The sequence below is a fragment of the Amphiprion ocellaris genome, chromosome 17, assembly GCF_022539595.1.
Source record: "Amphiprion ocellaris isolate individual 3 ecotype Okinawa chromosome 17, ASM2253959v1, whole genome shotgun sequence".
Lineage (NCBI taxonomy): Eukaryota > Metazoa > Chordata > Actinopteri > Pomacentridae > Amphiprion > Amphiprion ocellaris.
This window is the reverse complement of record NC_072782.1, coordinates 8,463,190-8,483,617: the sequence shown is the minus strand read 5'-3', so window position 1 is coordinate 8,483,617 and position 20,428 is coordinate 8,463,190. Positions and strand designations below refer to the sequence as shown.

Genomic DNA, 20,428 nt, shown 5'->3' with positions numbered 1-20,428 from the left:
ACAGATAGACCGCCTGAAGGTGATCGACAAAACTTAGTGTTGGGACAAGACAAGGAGAGAGAGCCAATAGGGAGAGAGATGACAAACAGAGAGAAATACAAAAAAGACAGATGACAAAGACAGGAGGAAGAAAGGAGAAGAAAGAAGAGGAAGAAAGAGAAAGAAGGGCAGGAGCTAGAGCAGGATCATAATTATTATTATTATAAAAACGAATGACTCTTGAGATTACATGATGCCAGGAGTTATTGTTTTAAAAGCAAAAAATAAAACTAAGCATCTCAAAATACAAGAATTATTGCATTTAATATGCCCCGTTGCATGAAGTGAACTTTTTAGGCTTTCAGCTGAATTTATAAGCCAACTGGCTAAAATGTATACTGTAGATTTTTTTGAGATAATACAAGAGAAAGGTTTTTTTTTTTACATAATAGCGACTCACTGTATGACCCGTTTTATTTTATTTATTCATATTGGTTTCCCTACACTTTTCAAGAAATATTTTTGCATCTGTGCTTCTGTATGGATAAAAATATTTACAGAATGTCGTTGACCGCTAGACGGCAGCACAGCGTCCTTTTTCTTCTTCATCGCCCGTTTTAACGATTGAAGAAGCGAAGAAGAAGAAGATGATGACGCTGCTCCCCCGGAAAAAAAAACCTCTGTGTTCCTGTGCATGAGGTTGGCGGGCTGCTGGTTGTCTGTGTGTTTCGGATGTATTTCTTTAAATTTGGCTGCCGAACCGGTCAACACAACTTATTTACCAAATAACTACCAGTCACGCGGAACCGTTTCTGTCGGGTAAAGCAACGAAATCACTTTAAAATCCTTTATTTCACACTTATCTAGCAGTTAGCTTGCATGCTAAATAATACAGGTTTAACGGTAGCGGACGGACAGCTAACCGGCGTCCTAACAACTTGCTAACGCTGGCTAGCATGAGTCACAGGCACATTTAAGTTGAGAGTTTGGCGGTTTTTATCTCTCCGCTGTTGACATATGACGTCTAGTGAAGTGTATCTGACGCTGTTGGAGTTTAATTCGGGTTGAACTGTTTCCGTGCAGATTAAGTCAGCGGTGGTTGCCTTGCCATGCCGTCCGCCGCTGGACCCAGCAGCCCCGCCGCTGCGCTGGCCGAGGCTCTGGAGAACTCTGCCCGGCTGATTGACAGACACCTGCAGGACGACCGCTGCTTTCCTGACCTGTCAGAGCTGCTCAGCGTCCCCTCGCACAGTAAGTCGTGGTGAAAGACCCCGACCATAGATCCCAAGCTGTTTTTGTTTACTGAAGGTCCTTCATGTCAAACTAGGAACGGCAGGAAAAAGTAGGTTGACTGATTAAAGTAGTGATCATAATAGATTTTGATCAAAACTTTCACGCAGACGATTTGGGTAACTTTTTGTTGCTTCTATGCTTACACACAGATTCAAGCACACATTGAAGATTTAAGGATGGATATTGGGTAATGTTGTGGGTGATGACGAAGGAAGAGACACGGTTAAATAAATTCAGAGTGCTGCGTTGTTTAACTGTGGTGTATTTAAAAGAAAAGGTGGTGACAACTGGTCTTTTCATTTTGGCTCTTGGAGACGTTTCTCCTCTTATCCAAGAAGATGCTTTAGTTCTTACTGGGGTTTTTTGGGTATTTCTGCACATATAGGTTCCTCCATTCCTCAACGTGGTGAAAACAAACCAGATTCTGACTATAAATGTGGGAAATGTGATGTCTTTGTAGTCTAAAACTTGGCATAATCATACCTAAAATTTGTGAAGCAGTATACTGCACCTTTCATAACAGGGATGGAAGCCACTGGAGTTCAGGGGAACACTTAGTTTTGTGTGGACAGCATTTAACTACATAACTTCATTTCCACTTCTGTAGTAATTTAACCAGCATTTTCTGGTTTTGGACATGTGAAATGTCAATCATGATTGTTGTAAACTTAATTTATATGCACATGCATTTGCAAATGGCCTGAGTTTGACTGGTTGACAGGATAATTTGACACCCTGTACGCTTGGTTTTGTTCTCACCACAATGACCGAGATGGTGTGGTTTCACAGATGTCCGTATATTCTAACCACCAAATCCCACAACACTGATTATCAGGTATTTATAATGCAGCCTTGACTCTTCCCAGAAAGTTTGACCACAATCATAACATCTTGAGCCTCATTTAACCTGCAGGCATGCAAGTTTTGGGTCGTGAATGAGTCCTTAGATATGGGATTGGGGAGTGACAGTATATACCTGGGACTCCCCATCATTCAGTAGGGACTCACAAAGCCACTAAGATGAGAGATGAAACTTCTTCATTGACCAGAAAGAACCATAAAAGTCCAGCTGCATCTTACTGAAGCTCTTAGAATTACCATGACCTGAATGACTGAGAATCTACACACACACACACACACACACACACACAAGATGGTGATATGGCTTGAATATGACACTAGTTTAATTTGTAAGCTCTATCAAAATGTTTGACAAAAAATTCAAATCAAAATCACAATTTGAAGCAATGCAATTACCAAATAGCAAAGGTTGCAACTAAGAATGTATGTTTGTAACTCTGTCGTGCTGACTGACCCTCCTATTGTGTTCGGGCCAAATTTGACACACCCTCAATAAATGGCTTAGGTGATATCACAGTTTGTACTATTCATAAAGGTAAATATCATAAAGGTGAACAACACTGGAAACTTGTGTTGATGGAGAGCAAATACAGGCTCCCAAAATGTTCACAGATTATGATATAAAATACATTATAGCGTTTATGGATGGTATATAAAGGTGAGGTATCAAGGTGGTTAACAAGTTTTCTATTGTTTGTTAGACAGGGAACACACAATATATATCAACTGGTAATTTTATGCTCATTACTACACACACTTCTCAATGTAATACACAATTATTCAACATTTTCACAATAGCAAAAGCAACAAAAGGTCTCCTCATGAATGTAGATTTTTTTTTTGCGGTTTTATTGCTCAACAAAGTGTATCTGCACGTGTGTCTCCATTTCATATTGTAATATTTTTTTATGTAATGTATTTTGATTTGGATACACAAAAATGAATGCCATCATCAGACTAACTGTTTTTTTGATTTCGTTAATAGATATGCCGTCCCTGTCTGGAGTGTCGGATATGGACTACCCCCTCCAGGGTCCTGGTTTACTCAGTGTCCCAAACCTCCCAGAGCTCAGTGCTGTTCGCCGAGTCCCTCTGCCACCTGAGCTGGTGGAGCAGTTCAGCCGTATCCTTTCAGTCGTTTAGGAAAAACTAATCCACTGCTTTAAGATGAAGTTTCCGTCAAACATATTAAAAAAAAAATGTTAATTGCTCTTGCTTTTGTTGCCCCAAAAAGTTTGTGCTTAACCATTCTGCAGACATGCAGTTTAACTGCATGATGGGGGTTTTTCCTGAGATCTCTCGAGCATGGCTTACAATTGATAATGACATCTTCATGTGGAATTATGAAGATGGGTGAGTACCATTTTATATTACCCAGTCCACTTTAGTAGTATTAGTATTCACTTTTCATTGTGAATTTTAATTTATGATAAACCTTGAGTCAGGATGGTTATTTGTTTCTTTATGCTATATTCCTTGCAGAGGAGATGTGGCCTATTTTGATGGCCTGATTGAAACTATTCTGGCAGTGGGCCTTGTAAAACCAAAACAAGGTATGCATCAACACTTAGTCAGCATTGAATTTTATTGTTTTTATTGAAATTATATTAATGAGTGCTGTTTTTGTCTTCTCAGGGATTTTACAGCCACACATTCATTACCTCTTGGTATTGGCCACATCTGTAGATGTAGTGATCCTCGGCCTCAGTTTCCCCAAGAGCCAAGCTGGTGAGTATTAGAACCATGTCATGCTGCAGTACAATAAAAGATGTCTAGCTGCTGTAGGGGGCATGTACAGCATGAAAAGTTGCAGATATAAGCTCAGTATGTTCCCGTATACATTGTCAAATATGTGCAAACAAGTGCCAGATATTCAAAAAAAGATACTGACAGCTGTTGTGCCAAAACAGTGTTATTGTAAGTATTTTTTGCAAAAGTCATGCAAACTGTTCAAAATCAATGCGATGATACTTGTGTGGACATCAGGGTGAGATTTAGAAATAACTGAAGTATCATATCCCACATGGCTGCTACGTTTTGTTCGCAGTATTGCTAATAATATCCTGCCGTGCTTGTCTTGGTTTATCTGGGTCATCTGTGTCTCTGCTTTGTTTACAGGGTTGAACGACAGCATGTCTGGTGGGATGCAGCTGCTACCAGACCCCCTGTTCTCAATCCCCACAGACAACACCTACATCCTGTCCATCACCTCCACCGACCTGGGACGCATCTTTATGGCGGGGAAGGACGGCTGCCTCTATGAGATCGCTTACCAGGCCGAGGCCGGCTGGTTGAGCCAACGCTGCAGAAAAATCAACCACTCTAAAAGCTCTCTGTCCTTCCTCATCCCATCTGTGCTCCAGTTCTCCTTCTCTGAAGATGGTAGGGAGAGGATTCAGTTTGAATTCAATTTAAATTCAATTTTATTTATATAGCACCAATTACAGGTCAGATTGTCTCAAGACGCTTTACAGAACCCATATGCCTGAACCTACCTATATACCCTATTCACTGTTCCACATGGAATGAGATAGTTTTTTGATTTGATCACTTGCACATTTTTGTGTCCTTGTGCTCCACAGACCCCATTGTGCAGATTGCGATTGATAACTCACGCAATACACTCTTCACACGCTCTGAGAAAGGTGTCCTACAGGTACGACACCTAAAAATACATCACTTTTTCTTTTGTATGTTTGGTTGGCAAGAAAGCTCACACTCATTTGTAATAACTGTTAGTGAGCAGAAGTAGAGTAAAAGGTCTGTTTTTCAGGTGTATGACCTGGGAGCTGATGGACAAGCTATGAGTCGTGTGGCAACAATGTCACAGAGTTCTATTGTTGCAGCAGCTGGAAACATTGCCAGGTAACCTCAAATGTGCTTCTCTCACTTATATTAATTCTCTTTACTAGGAAGCAAGATTATCGATTGAATCTCTCTTCCATTTTCAGGACAATAGATCGCTCTGTCTTCAAACCAATTGTCCAGATCTCTGTGATTGACAGATCTGAGTCGTCTGACTGCCACCTGCTCGCTGTCACACATGCCGGTAAAGATCTCCAAACAGTAGTGGAAGATGAAAACAAGTAGTCAGTGTTGTGTTTCTACATTGTGAATGCCTATATTGATGCTTTATGTCTGCAGGTGTGCGCCTCTACTTCAGCACCACACCTTTTGCCCCTCCACACCAGAAGCACGTTGCAGTTCGGCCGAGCCTGCTAGCTTTGGTCCACGTCCGTCTGCCACCGGGGTTTTCTGCCTCCTCCACCCTGCAGAAACCTGCAAAGGTCCATAAAGCACTACACAGCAAAGGTAATGGACCAGATGTTTGTTTCTGCCTTGCAGCGTTGTGCTCAGCTCACTAAACATATCACAATCTGCCTGTAATGCATTTTACATCTTACAGGTGTTCTGCTCATGGCTGCTTCTGAGACAGAGGACAGTGACATCCTCTGGTGCATCAATCACGACTCCTTTCCCTTCAAGAAACCTTTGATGGAGACGCAGGTTCGCACACAATATAGATATTCAAATTTCACACTCAGTTTAACCGTCTTCCAACCACTGAATGCCTGTCTGTAGTGCAGCTTGCATATACACATGCTTTGTGGTTAGAAATGATCTAGAGCAGGGGTGTCAAACATGTGGCCCGTGGGCCAAAACCGGCCCTCCAGACAGTCCAATCTCACCCGAGGGACCACTTTGTAAAGTGTAAAAATTACAGAGAAGACATTAATTGCAGATTGTAAATGTGTGAAACTCCAAATTTAAAAATGATTTATAGACTTTGGCAAGTTGTTTTGATCATAAAGTACAATACTATGTTGTTCATTGTTCTTTTGTTGTTTTGTGTCTCATTTTTGTAATATGTTGTCTTGCCTTTGTTTTTTTTTTTTTCTTTTGTCTGACTTTTGGTGTTTGTCTCATGTTTTTTTTGTTTTGTTTCTCATTTTTGTCATTTTGTGTTTCCTTTTTGTCTCGCTTGTGTTATTTGTCCTCTTTGTCATCTTGTGTTTTGCTTTATTCATTGTTTTGTGTATCATTTTTGTCATTTTGTGTCTTTTTTTTGTCTCGCTTGTGTCGTTTGTCCTTTTTCTTGCTACATTGTTACTTTTTTGACTAATGTTTTGTCTCCTTTTTGTTTTGTTTCATGTCGTTTGTCTCGCTTTTGTCATTTTGTGTCTCATTTTTGTAATATTTTGTCTTGGCTTTTTTGTCTTCTGTCATTTTGATCATAAAGTAAAATACTATATTGTTCAGTTCCAGATGACTAAATGTTTTGTGCCTTTATAGAGACACTGTGATCCGTAAGTTGTAATGTGTAAACTGAGGTGTAATATTGTTGAAATTTAATTTATTTTCTTAAGAAATTTCAAGTTGTTCATAATGTTTTGTAAAAAGATAGTTTCTTAAATGTGAACATTTTCAGAATGCACTTTTTTGCACCTAAACAAAGGAAAGATTTGGAGTTGTGATTATTTATAGGTTATTATGCTCTGATTTAAATGGTCCGACCCACTTGAGATCAAACTGGGCTGAATGTGGCCTCTCAACTAATATGAGTTTGACACCTCTGATCTAGAGCACCTAAAATCCATTGCTTTTTAAATCATTAACAATTGCTGTTTGTTGCTACATGATACATTTATTTTTTGTCATATTTCCTGAACTTTTCCCCCACCATTTCTAGTCAGACAACAGCTTTCTTACCCAACAGCCAAGAACCACTGCTTAAGAGAATCTCTATGCCTCTTTTTCCTCTGTATTACATTGCAGATGATGTCTAATGTAGATGGACACTCTTGGGCTCTCTGTGCCCTTAATGAAGAAAAGCCAGCCAAGATTTTTACTCCTCTGAACAAGGAACTGATTCCCATCACTGATTCCCCTGTGGTCGTCCAGCAGCACAATATCCCTCCGCAGAAGTTTGTCCTTCTTTCTGCAAAGGTTAAAAGCATTGTCATGACTCATCATGTCGCACACCGAGACCTTAATCCTGTTATAGTGTGACAAAACAATGGCTTAGTGTTTTTAAGTGTAGACTCTTTGCTGTCTTGTAGGGGAGTCACATCTTCCAAAAACTGCGCCCAGTAGACCAGCTCCGTCACCTTCTAGTGAGCTGCGCCGGAGGGGAAAGTGAAGAGATCGAACGCTTCTTCAAGCTGCACAGGGTACAGTGCATAATATTTTATAATCCCCTTATCATGGCGTGTAGCCTTAAACCTATGCATGACACACATGAATGGTTTCATGTCATGAGCCGGCAGCTTGGATGACACACAAACGCGTTCACACAGGATTTATTCAACCATGTTTCTCACACATCCTCTGCTCTGTACAGGAGGAGCAGGCTTGTGCCACAGCGCTGATCCTGGCTTGTTCAAATGCTGCTAGCGACCGGGAGGTTTCACAGTGGGCCACCAGAGCCTTCTTCAGGTCAGATGACACGGCTTGTTCTTGTACATATTTATATTCATTCACACGCTCTTTCACAAGCTGAATGGAGGTCTTTTGTTTTTGTTGTGGTCAGATATGGAGGAGAAGCACAGATGAGATTTCCTGCAGCCATGACATCTCCCAGCACTGTTGGGCCTGTGATGAGCTCTCCAGCACCTGGTAAATGAGTAAATATTTTGTCGTGTCCACCTGGCTCGTGGGATGTGTTAAAGATAAAGAGAAAACTGTGACACTGTGTGAAGCCTTGTACGTACAAACTGTCTGTTAAGGAGTAAACAGGACATTTGGCAGATCATACAATGAATTCGTACACATTCTCAATGCCTCCCTCAGGAATCGTGCCCCCAGCATTGGCCACACCTTTTGCACCGATGCCCTCTGGAACTGCCCCCATCACACCCATGTCAGCCGGTCCAGAGGTGATTTTCTCTGGAAAACATAACGGCATCTGTGTCTACTTTGCTCGCATTCTTGGGTGAGTAAATCCTGTTATTTTTTGTCACATTTTTTTCTGGGCCAAAAGCTTAAATATGAGACTTTTTCTTTAGCCAGAAACTCTGGATGCTGATGTGTGACAGCTTGTGTTCCTCTCAGAAATATTTGGGATGGCAGCCTTGCAGTCGAGAAGACCATAAGCAAAGGAAATCAGACTGTCAGCATTGTGAGTAACAAAATAGCATTACTATTACGTTTATTCCCAACAGTTGAATATGAATTAGAAGCTTTCAGAGTGATGCTGATCATGACTAGTTAACACTGGCTGTTACCTGTTGTCTCCACAGTTGGAAAGCTGCGTTGCTTCATGTGATCTGGAGTCAGTCCTTCTGGAGCTCTCTGGTTTGCAGGAGTTTCTTGATAAAAACTCTCAGTTCAGTCCTTCCTCTCTCGGTGCTGCAAGGTAAGAGCTCCCTGTCTGCCTGCTTATTCCTACATTGAGTTGACCCCAAGCATTTTCTGGCCGTATTTCTGCACGTTTACGGAAACAACACAACCTGGACTAGAGATAGAGAGAACATTAAAATATCTTTTATGCGGTATAAAAAAGTTATAGTGACATAAATCATAGACAAGAAAAAAAAAACTAAAGTTGAATTGTTCCTGATTATTAGAATTTTTACATTAAAATTTTTATTTTTAAAGTCAAATAACCTGGATTCAACATGGACAACAATTTTCAAGTTCCCCAAGGTGTTATCTATGCTGGAAAAATATAGTTTATCAAACTATAGATATTTCACTACTTAAAAGATTTCCCAACCTCTACAAACTAAGCATTTTTCTCTATACTCGACACATCAGCTCTAGAGAGATATATCACCACGTTCAATGTATATTCCATAACTTCTCCACTATATGCGATTTTTCATCTCCTTTCAACTTTGTGTAAACACAGCTTGCAGTTCACTCAAATAGAGCCTGAATTTTTGTCACGTGATTCTTGGTCGCAGCTGAGTGACTTATGGCTTCCTAGGTAAATTTATTGGTTTTTATCTGATCTGATTAGTGCAAATATGTTTTGTTGTTTTTTGGGTTTTTTTTTTTTAGATCATTTTTAAATAAGACATAGAATAGCGAGTTGAAAAAAAAGTGATTTTGGTGAAATGATACATCTTGAGTTTAAATGTGGTTAATTTTCCTGATTAAACCGCATGTAACTAATGATGAGTTCAAGGATGATTGAAAAGTTTGATTCTCTCCACTTTTACAGTTTCTGGGCAAATTATTTAATTATGGCTTTGTTTGTTTGTTAGTTTGTGTTAGATGTCTTGCACTGACACACTCCTGATCAGAACATCACCGAATACGAACTAAAAGAGCAAATCAACTCTTTGTGAATCACAAATAACAGAAAATAACTGGAAGGTTTCATGTAGACTCTAGTTCAATGAGAAAAATACCTGCTGTGTCATCATGTCGCTTTCTCAATTGTTTCTGGCCTCTGATTTAGAACAGAAAACTACCAAATCAAAGCTGTGTTTTAATGACCTCAAATTCGTTATGACTGATCATGAAGCTAATATGGAAAATACATGTTCTTTCCTATTTAATATTACTTCTACTGTCACTGTGAGCACTTTTTACATGAAACTGGAACCAGCAAAAACAGTAAATCCTCTTCTTTAGCTGGGTCTAGTTTCCACCCCTTGTGTATAACATCTGTTCTGCTTCCTGTTAGCTTCAGCTCCCCTGCCAACCTGCAGCAAAGGCTGCTGGGATTTATGCGTCCTGATGGAGCCAGCTCTCAGCAGGTTCAGCAGGAACTTCAGAGGAAATATCACAGTGAGTTATAAGTACAAGTTTTCATGTTTTCCTCAATATTTCCATCAAAATCTAAACGGATGTGCAACTTTTATGTGTCAACAAAAGACGGAAAGATGCTCTACTTTGTGTTCAACACTTCTCACTGATGTCTTTATTCGTGAATATTTCTCTAATCTGTGCCTCTTCGTGTTTTCATCTCTGTATTCAGCCAAGGCTCAGGTCTATGAGAAAGTGTCCCTGCAGGGCATCCAGCAGTTAGTGCATCGCTCTTATCAGACTCTGGCCCTCTGGAAGCTCCTCTGTGATCATCAGTTTAGCCTCATTATGTCTGAACTACCAAAGGTACACGTGTTTACAAATGCTTCATTGCAGACATAGGCTCATGTGTCTCTGCTGTGTGTCTGCCTGAATGTAATACATTTTGTTTTCAGCCAAAAACATGGTGTAAAACACAAGCTCTCCGTTGTTCCAGGACTGCTCATTGCTCATTCTGTTGTTGTTTTTTTTAAGGAGTTCCAAGAGCAGATGAAGGGAGCAAGTTTCAAGGATGTAGTGATCCGGGGCAAGGAGTTATCTGGAGCGCTCATCACAGGACTCATTAATGTCTACATCAAAGATAATGCCTCTGTGGATGCCATCAGTAATCACCTTCGGGACATCTGTCCCCTGCTGTACAGCAGCGATGACAGCGTTTGCTCCAAGGTACACACACACAACCATGCTTTTTTTTTTGTTTGTTTGGAGCCCTTCTTAAAATATTCTAAGCTGAATTTTCACCACCATAAAAATATTATGTGTACTTGAATATATCACAGCTTCAGGGGTGTCACATTTTTATTTTATTGATGTCTCTGTGTCTTGTTTTCACATTTCTTGTAATCTTCAAGATAATTCTTTGGGCAACAAGTTCTTGTACTAAGAGGTTATTGATTTACCCGCATTGATTTATGGTCTCAGTACTGAATTTGCTTTTGTCTCGCACTCAGGCTAATGAGTTGCTGCAGAGCTCGAAGCAGATCCAGAATAAAGGAGATAAAGAAAGAACACTGAGAGAGTCTCTACGGCTCTACCAGCAGATCAGCCAGCACACGGACCTGCCGCTTGTCTGCTCCCAGTACAGACAAGGTAGGAACAAGCAAGATAATCTCTACTGTCTGTGTTTGGATTATTAGTACAAAACTGATGCTGTTTAACTTCTTAGTGCGTTTCTACGAGGGAGTGCTCGAGTTGTGCCTCACAGCAGCAGACAAGAAGGACCCACAAAGACTTGGGCCCCACTTCTACAAGAATGGAGAGCCTGAGGAGGACAGAGTGGGACAGCAGGCCTTCCAGGAAAGGTAACACAACGAAGAAATAACACAACTCATCTACATGAGAGATGACTGTTGTTGCCACAAATATTTTGCCGCCCTCCTTTTTCCCCTCCAGACTTTCGTGTTATAAGTGCATCACAGACACCATGCAGGAGCTGGTGAACCAGAGCAAAGCTGCCCCTCAGTCACCCAGCGTCCCGAAGCAGCCTGGACCTCCTGTCATGACTTCTGACCCCAACATGCTCAGCAACGAGGAAGCTACAGCTCACGTGAGTCAGAAGGAGACAGATGATGCTTATTTCTCTCCACAACGCTGTATATGATTTGCATTTCTAATGAAAATCTGTTGCTCCCCTGTAGTGTGAGCAGATGCTTGGCCTGGCCCAGAGGTCTCAGGACGAGTTGTTCCACATCGCTCTGTACAACTGGCTGATTCAGGCTGACTTGACTGACAAGCTCCTAGAGGTATAGCGTCAATATGTGTGTGTAATTGTCTAACTTGTGTTTAAATGTAGCGTTGATCAGATTTTTAATTTTTTTTTATATAGTAGACATCAGTGTATATTGCTTTCAGATTGATTTTACAGTCCCACACACTCAAAAGCTACCGTATTTACTGATAAAATAAGACTGATTACTGTAGAAAAAAAGATTCTTGTAGTTTAGTTTTTGTATACTCCTCAAAGTATAACTGTGCTGGTCAGCATTGTTGCTATGATTAGATGTAGTATGTCTCATAGCTGTCCTTTTATCCGTCCTTTGTTGACCAGGTGAATTCCCCATATTTGGAAGAACATCTGATGCATATGATCAAACAGGACCAGAGTAAAGTTCACAATATGGACCTCTTGTGGCGCTACTATGAGAAGAATCGTAACTTTGGCAAAGCAGCTCATGTTCTGGCCCGGCTTGCTGACATGCACAGGTTTGGACACACAACAACAAGATAGTAACATCAATTTTTGTATTTGTATATTATAACTAGTGAATTAGCAACTTTCCAACACTGACTCCAGGCCATGGGTTGGGCTTGAACCCATGGCTGCTGCATTGGGGACTATAGCCCCTGTTCATGGGTCGCCAGCTCAACATATTGAGCTACAGAGGTGCCTGTCATTTTTTATTTTTCAGTAAAAAGCACCATGTTCTTTGTTTTCTGGTTATGCAGCACTGAGATCTCTCTGAAGCAGCGTTTGGAGTATATTGCCCGAGCCATCCTGTCTGCTAAGAGTTCCTCATGCATCACGGCTCAGGCATCTGATGGAGAGTTCCTTCATGAGCTGGAGGAGAAAATGGAGGTACTTATACTTGGGTGATTCCCAGAGAAATCTAGGAATAAAACAAAAAAAAATCAACCACTCATTTTCTGTTTTGTCTCTTCTAGCTTGTGCGCATTCAAGTACAGATCCAGGAAACTTTGATCAGACAGTACTCCCATCATCCCTCAGTGAAAAATGTCATCTCTCAGTTGGACTCAGAGCTCATGGACATCACAAAGGTGACATGAAACATCAGAATCAGAGCGTGTCTGGGGATTATAAACAGCTGTCGAGATATGATGAACAAAGGCTGTTGTTTTAACAGTAGGTTTTTGTTATTTTTTGTTGTGCAGCTCTATGGAGAGTTTGCCGACCATTTCAAATTGTCCGAGTGCAAGCTGGCCATCATCCACTGCGCTGGACACTCTGACCCAATCCTGGTGCACTCATTGTGGCAGGAGATACTGGAGAAAGGTGAGTGAAGCGAAAAACTTTGCCAGCGTCCTTCACCCTGCTTTAATGCACAGGACGTGTCACTGATGAGAGTTTTGTCTTTCAGAGCTGGGAGACTCTGTGGCCATGAGTCCAGTAGACAGGATGAGGTCTCTCAATCTGAAGCTGGTATCACTAGGAAAGATTTACGCTGGAACGCCAAGATATTTTCCGCTGGGTAGGCTGTAATTATATTCACTTTTAGGCTCGTTAGAATTTTCCAGCTTGCAGTTTTGCGAACAATAATATAATTAGACTTCCCCTTTGCATGATTAATGTCAGCATCCCCCTGGTGTACTGGCCTGTGGGATGACGCAGAATCCTCTAGGTGAAATTATCCTCCATTTGCAACTGACGTGTTCAAACCCGTCCATGAATTGACTCACTTTGTATACGTCTTGGTACTTGCATGTGTGCGCATAATTGGTTATGTGCCCCCAGTAGTGAATATGTTGCTGAGAGTGCAGCGTTAACAAGTGCTGACACATGCGTCCTGTGATTGTAGAGTTCCTAGTGAAGTTCCTGGAGCAGGAGGTTTGCCGACTGAACTGGGATGTGGGATTTGTCACGTGCACCATGCAGGAGATTGGAGTGCAGCTGCCACGTCTCCTGGAGGTTTATGACCAACTCTTCAAAACTCGGGTACATACTTCACTTTCAGATGTTCGTTTGTTGTTCTTTAATCATTTCAGCGAGGACTAAATAGTCCCTTTTAATCCATTAACCTGCCTCATTGGCTTTTGTAGGATCCCTGCTGGCAGCGGCTGAAGAAACCCCTCCATCTGGTGGAGTGTATCCACGTGCTTCTCTCAGGATACGTGGATGATCCCAGCAGAGTACCGACATATGACAGGTAATCACTGTCTGTTCAGCTTCTGGCCTGTAGTGGGAGCTCTAGTGTTGACGCTTGCATGAGCCTAGATGTTCCCTGTGACATCTGATGCTGTATTTATCACCCAATGTGTTTCTGAACAACTGTTAATGGCCAACATGAGTCCTTCCTATCTGCTCACTTTAGTGTAGGCTGGTTTAGATGAAAACTGAGACCATTAACTGTGATTGTAGATGTGTAAATCACTGCTGACAGCATAAGACATTGATGACAAGATGAACATGATCCTCCTCAGTAACATTCTTACAGGTGGATACTTCACTTTTGAGTTGATTTTCACTCAAAATATAAAACAGAAAATTTAAGATCTTGAATCTACAGTGAGAGCTGCAAAATTATTATACTTTAATACTACCCTGGTCTTTTTCACACTCAGATGTGGATTATTTTTTTCAGCGAGTTGCATTTTTGCTGTTTCTAGGCAACAGTTCATATCTGTCAATCACTTGTGTGCTGCCAACACCAGCTACCAGCAGGCAGTCAAAGACACAATAGACAAACAAATAAAACCTTGCCTTAAGCTCCAAATGCCTGATAATGTTCAGCCAAGCTTGATGTTTCGTTTGTGTTTTGATAATTTCTCCCTGTGATGTTGGATTGCTGTGGGTCAGAGCTACTTGTCAAAGCTGAACACAGTATGATGCATTTGTCTATATATATATCCAACAAGTGCTTCCAAAGTTATGGCCTTTTTTAGTGTAAATTTTGCTTTTTCCATGGCAATCCCTCCTACACAGCTAAGCAAGGAACCACTGTCGGTAATAAACTGAAAACAGGGAGTAAAGAGCAGCTAGCGTAAGACAGACTCTCCCTGAAAACCTGTGTTAAAGTTGATTTAATGATCTCTTTTCCCTCTTTTTCAGACGCCGCTTCACTAATGTATGTCTTGACAACATCTGTGGATACCTTGTAGAGCTGCAGTCGCTGAGCCCAAACTCAGCCCTTCAACAAACCATCGGCAACTTCAAGTCGCTGCAGGCGAAGCTGGAGAAACTCCACTGACGTTACTAATTACATTCTTCGTCAGGACAAGGGACAGGTGACCTCTGGATCTTGCACAGTTGGCCTTAAGTAAACAGCTGATTTAAAAGTGTGATAACATTGTCAGGAAGCACATAATGATGGTATTTGTACTCCACAGTAGAGGTAGTAGCCTCTTTATCTCTTCAGTCTGTGCTGCAACTTGGCAAAGGCTTGTTGTTAAATCCTCTGGTAACAATAAGCGAGACTGAAGAGATAAGTTTTATAACTTATTTGATACATTTTGTTAGTCTAAACATGCTGAAATGTAACTTTAGAAAGAAAGGACACGGTTTGTTATTTGCGTTGTGTGCAAATAGCTGTCGGATACCTAAAAATGGTAGGAAGTTGAGTTACCTTTTTCCAACAAAACACAAGAAAGCATGAAATTGTTCTGAAAGCCTTTTCATCACACAGGAATGATTTTGATTGTTCTGCTTTTGCTTCCAAACAATTTAGCGTTGTATGTTGTAATTATGTATATAATATTGGCCATAATGTCGTCTCTCCTGCCAAAGGACATTCACACACTTAGCGTGTTATTCAGAGTGATGATTTCATGTACTTGGGTGGTAAAACAGTGCCGTCGTGTATGAGTGCTTTTGTGACTGTTTTGAATACAGAACTATTTTTAACACGGTGCCGTTCATAGCACTACACTGAAAATTCTGGCCTGCATTGAAGACAAGTGAAAACATTTTTATAAAGAAATAAAACCTGTCATTAATTTTGTGCATGAGAATGTTTTTGAAAAAGCACTATACAAAAACTGCTTGCTGTCTATGAGCCGGACATGTCGGTGTTTTTGGTTGCCATGCGGCTTTGTGTGGAATTTTATAAATAATTATCCGCAGAAAGGAGCATGAAATTGCTGTGTTGATAGTGTTTACCTAATTATCCTTAATTTAAAACAGCACTCAGGTTGTCTTAGCGTCATCAACAAGGCAGTAATTGCTAAAGGTCTCTAATTAGCTGTGCGCTCGAGTACAACAATTACATTTCATTTTTAGCATCATGGAAAATAAAATCATTTTGACTTGATGCTGGCTTGATTTTTCTCAGTGAGGAAGCGAGTCAGTAAACTTCTACAAGTTCCATCAAAATATATAATGTTTAGAGGGTAATATTGTCACCACTCTTATCAAGTCAAGTCATTATTTTTCATAATAACAAGAACAAATGATTCTCCAACTCAATGTTATATATAAAAATAAAGACGCAAGTCTCTTAATTTCGACTTCTTTATAGTATCTTTATAGATGTGACCAGCAACATCGTTTTGTGTGCAGAAGTATTTCACATCTGCTGACTTTCTGAAAGTTTACTTTAGATATGTTTTTACTATTATTAAGAAGTGAAGGACTGAACTGATGACAAATCATTTTAAAAATGTAAAAACACATCTGATGTAGTTCCTCTAATGAAAAATCAGCAAATAAAATAACCGTGTTAATAAGGATAATGATTATTTCAAACTTCAGTAAAATATTTCAAAGACTGTACAATAGATACAAACTCCATCAGCCTGAGAACATCAGATCGGTCATTCTAAAAATGCTGAAGCCCTGTCAAATAAACTGTCACAATTCATTTTCAGCTTTCAGTGATACACTCAGGATACTCACCACATCCTGAAAGTCTCACTAAGGTTTAGTAATAACTTTGGACTAATCAAAACCTTCAAAACATTTGCTTAAAACGAATGCTGGATGTACTTCTCTGTCTTTTGACAGCTTTTTAATGTCATGCAAGGAAGGTATCAGCAAATGAATTAAAGGACCTATTCTGACTATTTCAGATGTAGTTTTTAATGGTGCAGTAGCAACACATGGATGAGTTCACATTGAGGCTGTTTAACACAATGTTTGACAGCTGAATAAAAGAGACGACGCTGGAGAAACATGTCTGAGTGGACAACTACACATTTTAGCATCAGGGACAAGCTGTCTTCACTTTACATAACCAGAAGTCCAAGAGAAAGAACTGGATGTGATCTCCACATTTCTATCTTTTGCACTTGCAAGAAAGTTTTTTCACTCCGTGCAGGAATATGTAAGGGATGATGCAAGTGTAGGAGGCTGCGATGTAGCTGGCCACCTCCACTACTATTGATGAAGTGTGGATGTTGTTGGTGATGCGCAGAAGCAGATGAGTCAGCCAGCAGACCAGGACCACGCTGGCTACAGCTACCACACTCTTGGCTGCCCTCACCTGAGTGCTTGTGTTGGAACTGGGCTTTGATGGCATCTGGTTGGGCCTTGAAACATTTGGTTTGGCTCCAGCTCTGCTCTCCGTTTCTCTGTTGAAGGGAGCGATGTGGGCACTCTGATCTGATGGCCCTCTGTTTGGACACGAAGAATTGAGGTCTTTTGAGGTGCCTGGACCAGAAACAGTGCTTAGGGATCTCTCATCATCTCTGTTTTCAAGACTCTTGTTTTCCTCTTCAACCACCTCCTTGGCTGGATCAGAGTTATGACCCCGTATACGCCGCTGATTTTGGTACAAAGTAATGACAATCTGGACGCTCGCAAATACAATCCCAGCAAGAGGGAAAGCGTTAGCCACGGTTAAATAAATGGCCTCATATGTTTGCTGGGCAAGAGCACTGGGGAAGACGTCTAAGCAATCCTCTTCGCTCCCATTCCCCCCTTCCACCGAGACGAAGAAGAAGTGTGGGACGCTGAAGACCACGGCCACCGTCCAGCTCCCGGCCAGGAGACACATCACCAGGCAGAGATTGTCCAGCTGCACCGGAGCGCCTCCACGTTTCAGGGAGCCGACCAGCTTCTGGTGCCAAAAGGCGCTGATGAAGAAGGTCGTGAAGATGCTGCTGGTTTCGGATAGGTCGGCGCAAAAGCGAAAGACGCCGCAGAAGGCTTCCCCCAGGAACCAGCGTCCGCTGAAGTCTGCGATGGTGTCGGGCAGGTCCACCAGGAAGTTGGTGATGAGGTTGGAGAGAGCCAGGTTGATGAAAAGGACCTCGTTGGTGCGGATGCCAGATTTCAGCTTGGGCAGGGAGGAGATAGCCAGCCAGTTGTTTCCCAGGATCCCTGCTATAAACATGAGTGCTCTGATGATGGATTCAATCAACTCCTCTGCATCCATCATTTCAGGAGATCAGTCGACAAACTTATCTTTACTGTCGGATGAAAGAAGCCGAACAGCCTCACACGGGCTCATAATGTGGAAAGGATGCTTTGGTGTTTTGACATTTATAGCGGAGGCCCAACCCCATCATGCTGCAGAGTTTAAACAACAGATCACCACTTTGTTTTCCCTCATGGCACCTTCATCATGTAACCCCAATGAGATGTGCATTTTTCTTATGACATGCCCTCCCAGGTTGCCTCCCCTGACTGAAAATAGCCTCGAAGCAGAATGAAAACAAAACAAGAGCATCTAAATGTCCACTAAGCAAACAGCAGCTGTCTCTGAAGAGCTACCAGTCCAAACCTTTGAGTGTATTACACACAAAATGCTACTTCAGCAAACCAAACATTACGTGATTTCCCAGTTGTTATTCCTGAGCTCCAGAGGAGTTCAGGTTAAACTTCTTTCTTAAATCTGACCAAACAGACAGTGAGATGACCCAGTACATTTGTGTTTGATGTCCTACAAACTAAAGAGATTTTAGCTTTCTTGCTGTGAGAAATCATCTGATCCTCTTACACCTACACAGTGGATGTCCCATTTATTGTCTTTGCTGCAGCTCTTGATTGATTTTCCCTCAGATTTTTTAATCTTCAGAGAACAAACACACTGAACAGCACGTGTATTCATGCTTTTAATGTAAGAAACTTCTGTCTATTGCTGGCCAAACTTTCAGCACCTTTTCATTTATAAAAGGGAGTACAGCAGTAATTCTAGGCATTATTGATGATTAATGGCTAATTAAATTAGTTTTATTTTATTTATTATCCATCAATAACAGCCTTGAGTTTCTCATCTGCGTACATGCCATACCCATCTGTAAATGTTAGCATATAGATTCCAGTCCAGGTATTCTGCAAATTTATTGTAAAAGTTAATCTTTGAGAATAGGGTTTCTGGTCTCATGTATTTAAATGTTTGTAGGAAAAACTTTTTTTTTTCACTAAAACAGCAGCAAGCAAAGTTAAAATTTGGAAAATCAAAAGAACCAATCATTAATTTCAAAAAAGGATTCAAAGGTGGTACATTTTGATAATTTTTCATTTTTGTCTACTTCACATTAGTCAGAAGAATGAAGACAAACAAATAAATCTTACATGTAAATGTAGATAATATCAATAAAATTACAAAAACAACTGACATATTTCTTGTATACATATATTGAAAATAGACAATGTTGCCTTACCCTGGTTTACCTTGTTGGCAGTTTCATTGTTTTTACACTTAATAAACATTAAAAGCACAAATAAATACACACAGGTAATTTCATTTTTTACACATGTATATCTTTAATTAAACATTAAAAATTGTATTTAAAAAATTATGAATATATATTTTTACACGTGATCACATATACTTTAATTATTAACTAAACATATGTATAAATGTATGTATAATTATATATTTTAATTATTTAAAAAAGTGTATTTTTATGAAATGGATGTCTTACCTTGGTTTGCCCTGCAGGTAATTTCACAATTTTTACATGTGTGAATATCTTTCATTAAAAATTAAAAAGTTGATTTATTTTTTAAAATAAATAATTTTTTTGATTTATTAATTTAGATTTATTTTATTGAAATAATAATAATAATTATTAGTTATTTTATTTATGTATTTATTTTACATGTAATCACATATATTGTAATTATAAAAAAAAATCAGTGTATTTACCCTGGTTTACTCTGCAGGTAATTTTGCAGCTTTACACATGTGAATATCTTTTGAGTGTTCTAAAAAAGCGTTATACAAATAAATGTATTTCTATAATTATTATCTTTTATTAAAAATTAAAATGTCACAAAAATCTACACGATAGCATTCATTTTAATTATGTATATTTTATTATATAATTTTGCTTGCACTGGGCGTCTTTTCGGTCCGTGTATGGATCTGGTAATTGGATTTTCCGTTCTGAAACGGGTATTGAAAAAACAAAAAACGTGTGGTTATTTGATTTTCTTTTTAAAATGCAAAAATTAAAATTGAAATGCAAGGCGTTTTTCCTTTTCATGATCAAAAGGGGATATGCGATTTTTTTTTTTAAATGCTTTGATTTTCGTTTTATATTTAGAAAAACAAGAAAGTAAAATCAGTAAGAGATAGAAACGAAAAAAGGTCCGTTTTTTCATTTTCTGAGACCGGAAATGATCATCAGCAAGTGTGGAGCCAAACAGAGTACGGTGCAGAGACTGTACATACATTTTTTTTTCGTGAGTTTTCATGGTCAAAATGAGAGATCCGGTGGCTGATCTTAAAATAAATCAATATTGAATTTTTTATAGAACGTTAAAGTTTTGCGAAGCCAGGGGGCGGGACTACTTGATTGACAGCCTGGTCTGGAATGATTGACAGGTCCTATGGAGGAGGCAGCAGAGACTCTGCTGTCCTCGTTTGGATTAATTCTGATATAATAACTGTTGGTTTATTTATCGGTGCAGCAGCAGAAC

General features: G+C 40.0%; 2 protein-coding genes across 3 annotated transcripts; one reads left to right on the top strand and one right to left on the bottom strand.

Annotated features, from left to right (window-relative positions):
- Window positions 1-639: 639 nt before the first annotated feature.
- nup155 (nucleoporin 155) lies at window positions 640-15,560 on the top strand. 2 transcript variants are annotated; one of them, XM_055004079.1, is made up of 35 exons: window positions 640-798; window positions 1,063-1,230; window positions 3,119-3,256; window positions 3,390-3,486; window positions 3,616-3,686; window positions 3,769-3,861; window positions 4,252-4,515; window positions 4,716-4,789; window positions 4,907-4,998; window positions 5,085-5,182; window positions 5,278-5,445; window positions 5,540-5,640; window positions 6,910-7,080; window positions 7,194-7,304; window positions 7,475-7,569; window positions 7,664-7,749; window positions 7,924-8,065; window positions 8,185-8,251; window positions 8,373-8,488; window positions 8,984-9,061; window positions 9,767-9,870; window positions 10,061-10,194; window positions 10,363-10,554; window positions 10,839-10,977; window positions 11,054-11,189; window positions 11,281-11,434; window positions 11,526-11,630; window positions 11,936-12,090; window positions 12,334-12,463; window positions 12,550-12,663; window positions 12,778-12,898; window positions 12,984-13,094; window positions 13,422-13,558; window positions 13,663-13,769; window positions 14,672-15,560. In XM_055004079.1, exons 2-35 carry the CDS (start codon window positions 1,089-1,091, stop codon window positions 14,808-14,810), a joined length of 4,182 nt encoding a protein of 1,393 aa, XP_054860054.1. In that variant the 5' UTR covers window positions 640-798; window positions 1,063-1,088; the 3' UTR covers window positions 14,811-15,560. The 2 variants fall into 2 exon arrangements, with proteins under 2 accessions (XP_054860054.1, XP_023123374.2); XM_023267606.3 differs by lacking the exon at window positions 8,984-9,061.
- A 541-nt stretch (window positions 15,561-16,101) lies between these two features.
- On the bottom strand, window positions 16,102-18,126 carry LOC111582528 (rhodopsin). Its single transcript, XM_023291238.3, has one exon. It carries the CDS (start codon window positions 17,934-17,936, stop codon window positions 16,833-16,835), a length of 1,104 nt encoding a protein of 367 aa, XP_023147006.3. The 5' UTR covers window positions 17,937-18,126; the 3' UTR covers window positions 16,102-16,832.
- Window positions 18,127-20,428: the final 2,302 nt, after the last annotated feature.